The 7,662-nt window shown below is 37.9% G+C and overlaps 2 protein-coding genes and 3 non-coding genes across 5 annotated transcripts; 1 reads left to right on the forward strand and 4 right to left on the reverse strand.

Annotated features, from left to right (window-relative positions):
- Window positions 1–1,405: 1,405 nt before the first annotated feature.
- Window positions 1,406–3,432, reverse strand: rps11 (ribosomal protein S11). Its single transcript, XM_003442051.5, has 5 exons — window positions 3,277–3,432; window positions 2,658–2,798; window positions 2,363–2,438; window positions 1,903–2,032; window positions 1,406–1,628 (listed from the first exon to the last, which is right to left on the reverse strand). The coding sequence occupies exons 1-5, from the start codon at window positions 3,289–3,291 to the stop codon at window positions 1,505–1,507; spliced, it is 486 nt and encodes a 161-aa protein (XP_003442099.1). The 5' UTR covers window positions 3,292–3,432; the 3' UTR covers window positions 1,406–1,504.
- Window positions 1,742–1,826, reverse strand: LOC112846799 (small nucleolar RNA SNORD35). Its single transcript, XR_003219972.1, has one exon. It is a non-coding gene; the product is annotated as a small nucleolar RNA SNORD35 (small nucleolar RNA).
- LOC112846801 (small nucleolar RNA SNORD35) lies at window positions 2,134–2,217 on the reverse strand. The gene has a single exon (XR_003219974.1). It is a non-coding gene; the product is annotated as a small nucleolar RNA SNORD35 (small nucleolar RNA).
- On the reverse strand, window positions 2,514–2,597 carry LOC112846800 (small nucleolar RNA SNORD35). The gene has a single exon (XR_003219973.1). It is a non-coding gene; the product is annotated as a small nucleolar RNA SNORD35 (small nucleolar RNA).
- A 15-nt stretch (window positions 3,433–3,447) lies between the features above and the next one.
- Window positions 3,448–6,933, forward strand: LOC106097998 (apoptosis regulator BAX). Its single transcript, XM_019357746.2, has 6 exons — window positions 3,448–3,656; window positions 4,292–4,340; window positions 4,852–5,010; window positions 5,140–5,275; window positions 5,402–5,506; window positions 5,590–6,933. Exons 1-6 carry the CDS (start codon window positions 3,626–3,628, stop codon window positions 5,686–5,688), a joined length of 579 nt encoding a protein of 192 aa, XP_019213291.1. The 5' UTR covers window positions 3,448–3,625; the 3' UTR covers window positions 5,689–6,933.
- The last annotated feature ends 729 nt before the right edge of the window (window positions 6,934–7,662 follow it).

Raw genomic sequence — 7,662 nt, forward strand, 5'->3', positions numbered from 1 at the left:
GTGTCATGTCTAGCAACAGCAAGGATTTAAAGATTTTTACAGGATAATAAAAAACCTACTTATTTAGTCTAATGTTCCATCCATGTTCCATGTTGCTTTTAACTAGAGTTCAGTTAAGAAATGACTCTCTTTCAGCCTTAGGACACTCAAGTTATTGGTGGTAGAATAATTCACAATTTATTACTAAAAGCATTCATAGGCTACTAAAAAAAACCCTGCTCCCAGTCAGCTGCAGTAATGTACCTTGTAGGGACAATCTATAGGATTTATTTTATTAAAACAGTAGAGCAGCCATCCTGAGAAAGACCAAAAAAACTGGTGAGTGAACTAAAGCACAGAATATGAAAATATAGATTCAACTTTTCTATCTCCTCAACTTCACCTATGTTTAAAACGTCCAAAGCCTCACCTTTTTTGCATCATTTTGTCTACTAGTTTTGTAAAAAAAACACAGTAAACTCTCTTTCACTTCTAAGGTTTAATTTTTGAAGATGTAAAAATATTTTCTTTAGCAGGGCTTAAATGACCTCACGCTATAGTCCAGATGAACTACTAAACATTTTACACCATGTCATTATTAATCTGACAATTTAAATCAAAATTCAGAAAGTGTGACAAAATCAAGTGCACCCAGGAATAAATAGCAAGTGTGAGAACGTCTAAAACAAAATGAAAAACTTCTATTTTATATCCCGCTCTTGCCGCTTTGCTGGTCTGCAGCATTCAGGTGTGTTAAAACAATGTTGAGGAGATACATCGTTAGCAATCTGGAAGCAACTGTTCTTTGGACTTGGGAACAACACTCTTTAAATCTTGTAGAGCCAAATGTGAGGCCATCTCTTTGACAGATAAAGCTTGGTCCAAACCGGGTCACGCAACAGTACAATGATCCCAAGCACAGCAACAAACCTACAATAGCTGAAAAAGACAAAAATCAAGGTGTTGCAATAGCTAAGTCCACACGATTAAAATGCTGTTCAAAACCAGATGCATGCAATCCTCACCAAAGTAATAATGTAAGAAAAGGAGTGGGCCCAAACTCATACACAATGAGACTGATAGTCATTACAATCAGTCACAGCAATGCATTATATTGGTTTTTAAAGGTGGATCTACAAGCTGTGCAGTCTTGATGCATTTTTCCTTTGTTTTTGCCCACTGACAGTATGTCATGTGCTGCTGTTCATTTGGCTTTGTATTTAAATAATTTTAGATCCAGAACTTTCTTGTGCCCTGATATGTGAAACCTAAGAATTGAAAGAGGGTTTACCTTATCATGACTGTAATGACCATTGCAAGAGTACTTCATAAATTTATCAATAATATTGTTACAGTGACCAGTAATACATAGAGTGCTGTCTGTTTATTATCCTCAAAATACTGGAAATAAAGCCACACAAAAATGTTTTATATTTCAGTCTATTCCAGGAAATTTAGTCAAGATTTTCTTTATTTCAAAATGAGACAAATTGGCTGATGGCAGACATCTTGTTCAAAGTCACATCTAAAACTTCTGGAACTGCTTCTTGGCTCCAGCAGCCTTTGTCACTTTGAGGACGTTAAATCTCACAGTCTTGCTGAGGGGTCGGCACTCCCCAACAGTCACAATGTCTCCAACTGTGACGTCTCTGCGGAAGACAAAAAAACAAACAAACAAACAAAAAAAACAGTGCAAAGGGGAATTTAAAATGGGTATGCATGTCCAAAAATAAGTAGACAGAAAATGTTGTCATACTGAAGCAAAGCTGCATCAGTTTTTGCCAAAGGCAGTGTCGTCAGAGCTTCCTGAGCTTGGAAGACCATCGTGAGAAAAAACATCATATGCAGCAAAATAAGATGCTTTGAAGGAACACAGTTATTAAGTAAACAGTTATTTAACAAAACATATGTGAGGTGCTGTACCTAAAGCAAGGTGACAGATGGACCGAGAGGTTCTTGTGCCTCTTCTCAAAGCGGTTGTACTTGCGGATGTAATGCAGGTAGTCACGTCTGATGACAATGGTCCTCTGCATCTTCATTTTGGTCACCACACCTTCAGACAGATAATGGACAGCATTTTGTGTTATACCACTTTCTATAGTCATAACATGGCAAAGGATAGATTTAGAAAACTGCTCTTAGTACTTTTGTCACTAGACTACATCAGTGTTGCCATTAGGCATTGTCGTCAGAACCCAAAGGGCTTGGAAGACCATCGTGAGATAAGCATCATTTGCAGGACAGTGACAAAAAAGGAAGATATGTGGTTTGCAGTAAATTAGACTGTTCTGGCTTCATTTGAAATAAAATTACAAGTTAAAATTGAATTAAGTTTAGGACGTCTGTAAAAACACTTGTCTGTGCTATGAAACATTAAACTGACCAGAGAGAATACGGCCACGGATGGAAACATTTCCAGTGAAGGGGCATTTCTTGTCAATGTAGGTGCCTTCAATAGCCTGGAGAAAAACAAACATGTTACTGTCTATGAATGAGTGATAACACTATCAAATCTAACATGGAATCATAATCACAAGTTTGCATCAGTGTTGCCAAAAGGCACTGTCGTCAGAACCTTGCAGGCTTGGAAGACCATCGTGAGAAAAACATCATCTGCAGCTTACAACCAAATACATGTATTTAGAAGTTTGACGAATGTCTTGAATTGATTCAATTACCTCTCTTGGTGTTTTGAAGCCCAGCCCAACACTCTTGTGGTAGCGAGGAAGCTTTTCCTTGGTCTCCTTGCCACCATCTGCGATCAGAACACGCTTTTTGTTCTGGAAGATGGTAGGCTGCTTCTGATAGGATCTCTCGGTCTGGTCAGAAAAACAGATCAGCGAGTTAAAGCTTTGAAATAGAAATCACATCACCTTCACCACGCATTTCTCTCACACGCCGCCGCTCGTTAGTCGACTTAAGACTTACTTCCTCTCACTAACAATTATGTTCACTTTTGGTTAATATGACATACAGCCTAACAAGTTACAGAAGACGTGCCTAAACGCTAAGACTTAACACGCACAACATGCAAAGAGTAGAAGCCGTATTAATGGGGAATGGTAAGTAATAGCACGCTAAGCTAACCAAGCTACCTTTCCGGCTACTTGAGCGCTGCACGAGGGAGTACAGAGGAGCAAAAAATGTTGACTATAAGCGCGTAAATGTAGTTTGAAGTGACTCAGGGAGAAATATAAGAACACTATAATGGCATATACTTAATTCTAGATGAGTAAAAGGTTTATTAAAGTGTAAATATGTCGATTTAAAGTCACCACGCCGTTTTGCCGAACATACTTGTGCATCCGCCATCTTTGCCAGCCGAGTCGTAAAGAGGCCTGTGCATGCGCGCGACGGACGGAAGACACCGAGGTAGGGGAAATGACGTTCATTTAGGCGAGGCTAAAAAAAGATATAACAGACTTCTTTTTTGGACTGAAATTACAGGGTTATCGTACCACTGTACGTGCGGTAGGGGACATTATGGTTTTTCCCTATTTCTGTTGCCTATAGTTCTATTTGTACATTTGTAAATTAAACTAGGGGATGAAAAAGTGAGGGTGGCAAGTGCCGCCCACTGGCACGAACAAATAACTGTTGTCACGTGATTGCACGGGAAACAGAAACGACCCAAACAGAAAACAAGATGGCATCACACCCAGGAGGAGGCGATCAAGGTAGTAGCAGCTATCGTCAACAAATAAAATATATATATTTCGACTCTGACAGTGTCGGTGGGAGTCCGATAGACACAGATAATGTGGCGCTTTAACACTTAACATTTAGTTTGCCGCTTTATTGCTTGCTAAGTGTATCGTTAACATGGATAGGGCTTAGCTTAGCAAAAGTAGCTAAACGTTAGCTTTGCGTTAGCACTGCGTTGTGTAGATGTTCGCGCTAGAAAGAGTAAGCAAACGCGTTTGACCAAAAGCGAAACGTACACATTTGGAAACCGTATCCTTTTGACATTAAAAAATGGCAAATTTTCTCAGTTACGACCATGTTTAACGCGAATTAACTTAAAGTAATACTATCAAGTAAATAACTAACACCAGATTTGATGTATTGCCTTTGTATATTTTACGGACAAACAGGTGTCTAGAGTTGAGTTGAACAGCAGATATAAATAATTTACAAAAACAATAGTTTTAAAAACGTGTTTAAACTAATTGTTACAAAAAAATGCATAGGATGAAACTGAGAATTGACGTATAATTACATCTGACATGAGATCACTTTAGATAATAATTTGGCGCAATGCTTATTTATCAGCATTTGAGTCATCTAATGAGTGCCTACATTTGTCTTTCAGGGAATTCCGGAGATCAGATACTGGAAGTCGGAACTATTTTGTTACAGGAGTGAGTACACACTACACTCTTGGGTAGCAGTTATATGTGGAATATATCATTTTTGTGAAGGAAATCAACTTGATATGAGGGGTTAGGTGTAAGGAGTTTGAGTGCCTTTGATGACTTGGCTCATAAGGTAGAGCAGGTCACCTTCCAGTTGGAAGGCTGTTGGTTTGATCCCTGGCTCTTCTAGGTTGCATGTCAACGTAAATAGTGAATCTCATGTTGACCTTGACGCAGTGCTAGTGTCCTAACGCTGGGTTAGAAGTGCTTTGGCACAGAGAAAATATGTATCGTATGTGAACGAGGCTTGTTGTAAGAAAACACATTCAACGCTCAAATAGAGAAGTAAAGTGCTATTTATAAGTAACAGTCCATTTTGAAAGTGCTAATGTGCCAAGGTTCAATGATGACAACCAGCTTAGGTAACCAGGTCAGCTTAACCCCTTCACTTTGGTTTCTTGCTGTTGAACTAGAGAAAGTGTAAGAATGCTTACTGTTGCGTATTTGTGCTGTATAGTTTCATCTATGAGCGAGTTCAGAGGCAAAAAGATGGCAATAAAGCAGTGACGAGAGAACAGCTTGGTGGAAGCCAGTTGACTGACCCAAAAACTAAGAAGCTTGCTCAGTGCCTGCAGCAGATTGGAGACGAGCTGGATGGAAATGTAGACCTCCAAAGGTTGGTAACTTGTCTGTGTGCCTCTTCAGGCAATTTTAAAGGTGTGGAGTATTATGATATGCAAGTTTGGTCAACTATAACTGTAATAACTAAATGATTTGCTTACCATTATTCAATCTTTTTCCCTAGAATGATAAATGACTCTTCACTTTGTCCCACAAGAGAGGTTTTTATGAGAGTGGCCTATGAGATCTTTTCAGATGGAATATTTAACTGGGGCAGGGTGGTTGCCCTGTTCTACTTTGCATGCCGACTCGTTATCAAAGTACGTGAAATTGCTGTGCTTGGTATTTAAAAATAAATGAATAACAAAAGTGAGGCATGCATTATTTAATTTAAAAAAAAAAAAAAAAAAAAAAAATCTAAAAATCTTCTCTTTACACCTTTCCAGGCTCTTGTAACTCAGATTCCTGATATTATCAGAACCATTATCAGTTGGACCATAGACTATCTCCGGGAACATGTGATCAACTGGATCAGGGAGCAAGGTGGCTGGGTAAGGAGCTAACTAATAAACCTTATCTATTAGCAATAGTCCATTTGTCCATATTAATTTTCATGTCTTTTCTGCATTTTTAGGAGGGTATTCGCTCCTACTTCGGCACACCAACATGGCAGACGGTCGGGGTTTTCTTGGCAGGAGTCCTTACCACTGTTCTTGTCATTCGCAAGATGTGAGGGAAGCATGAAGAACAGAGAGGAGAAAGACAGCAAGATTTGCAGTTGAGGGAAATGGGCACAGGAGGAGGAAGAATGCAAAAAGAAACCCGCTCAACAGGAAGAACTTGTCTCGAATTAATTGTTCTTCATTTCTGCCTCTTATTCATGTGTAAGAATTGGGAGTTGGACTAATAGCGCTGTTGCACTCAAGATGCCTATGCCACTGGGGAAGTGAGCTGTGCAGGATTACGTGCACAAAATTGAAGGATGGAGAGCTTGTCAAGACTTGAACAAGGAATGCATTTTAATTAATTTATTTTTTACTTGGTACACAAGTCACTGCATTCTGTTTTCTACCTTAAATGATATTATGAGAAATGTTTTGATCAAATTAAGAGTTTCCCTTGTTTTCTTTTGGTTTTTTTGGTATTTTTTTCACAGAAATTGCCTTTCTGCTCTTCCCACTCTCTCCATCCGTTTTACATCATTGTCTGTATACTAGCCAATCCACATTCTCATGTATTTGTGAGTGTTCACTGGTGTAAATCTGTAATGTTCTGCTGGCACTGAACGTGTAAGAGGGTGGTCATATTCCATGAAGTTAAAGAGATATTTTTGCGGAAATATTTAGAAAACGGTATATATTAAGAGAACTCCGGTAAAAGTTTGGGTTTAATTAAACCCCAGTTCATTTCTCTTCTTCCAGTAGGTGCAACACCCAATTCTTCTGTATAAAGTTATGTTTACGTTTAAGATGAATCATTAGATTGTTAAAAAAACAGTCATATAATTTCTCTGAAAAGATAGTAAAAGAACTGCAATCTTGTGTAATATACAATCATAAGGTGTTTGGGGGCATTTTGACCAGCATTCTGACCTTAACGTGACACTCAATAATTCTGTTACTTCTCGGTGTTCTTTTGGTCTACTAAAGGTTTGACGCTGCAGACACAGAAAGCAATGGATTGCTCACATATTCTTACCTCACTTTACACATATTCAAAGTACTGTATTTTGTACGTGAGTTATTCAAACTGCGACTTTGTCTATACAGCAAAAGGCTTTTTATACATTCTTCTTGTTTGTCAGTGCCTTGGTGGATTTTGTTTTCTTTTTTAACTCTGAAATCATTTTGATATTCTCAAGTTTTCACCTTTTCTATATCATATTTGTAAAGGTAAAATTTCCTTCAAGTCTCCCTTGAAATCTTTTTGCAGTGACTTTGTATGCTGTAATATTAAAAATAAATCTTTTAACTCTTAACTGTAGTTGTGCATTAATCACACACAGAATGTTGACTGTACTAAAAAGGCTTACAGCACTATGATCACATAAAATATGGCTCAAATCATTCGCGATCAGTCACACCCCCTACTTGATTAAAATTTTTCTTACGTCAGCAAATCACCATACCAGTTATCCCTGTTTTCCTTTTCCTAGAAAATGCATGTGTTGCTGGAAATGTAGAGACAAATAGAAACTTAGTCTCCCGAGGGTTGTTTGAACCTGTATAGATCAATACAACAATGTGCTAATTAGATTATACATTGGTGTCAATTTTTAATGCAAATTAAGACACCAGGAAGCACACTGATATTTTTTTAATGTCCAAGTTAAGACATCAACCTTTTCATTTTCATAAACATAACCCAAGGCTTAGTAATCCAAAGTATAGCCTTCAGATAATTTTGGAAAAATGGTGGATTATCAAACTGTGATAAATAATCTTTAGGTATTAATAATCTCTTCTCTGGGATTAGCCTCGCTCTGCACCAAAGATTCTGGTAAATATGCAATAGTCATCAGTCACCAGACTGACTGATATATTCATCCATGAGGGAGGGGGAGGCTGCCACCAGTGTGGAACAAATAGAAAAGGCCTTTCTTTTATTATTATTATTATTATCATTATTATTATTATTTATTAAAGGATATTGGATATAACCTTAAAAGGCTGAAAAGTAAAATGAGACCAACTTTATCCTAATGGGA

Source organism: Oreochromis niloticus, linkage group LG4, assembly GCF_001858045.2.
Source record: "Oreochromis niloticus isolate F11D_XX linkage group LG4, O_niloticus_UMD_NMBU, whole genome shotgun sequence".
NCBI lineage: Eukaryota > Metazoa > Chordata > Actinopteri > Cichliformes > Cichlidae > Oreochromis > Oreochromis niloticus.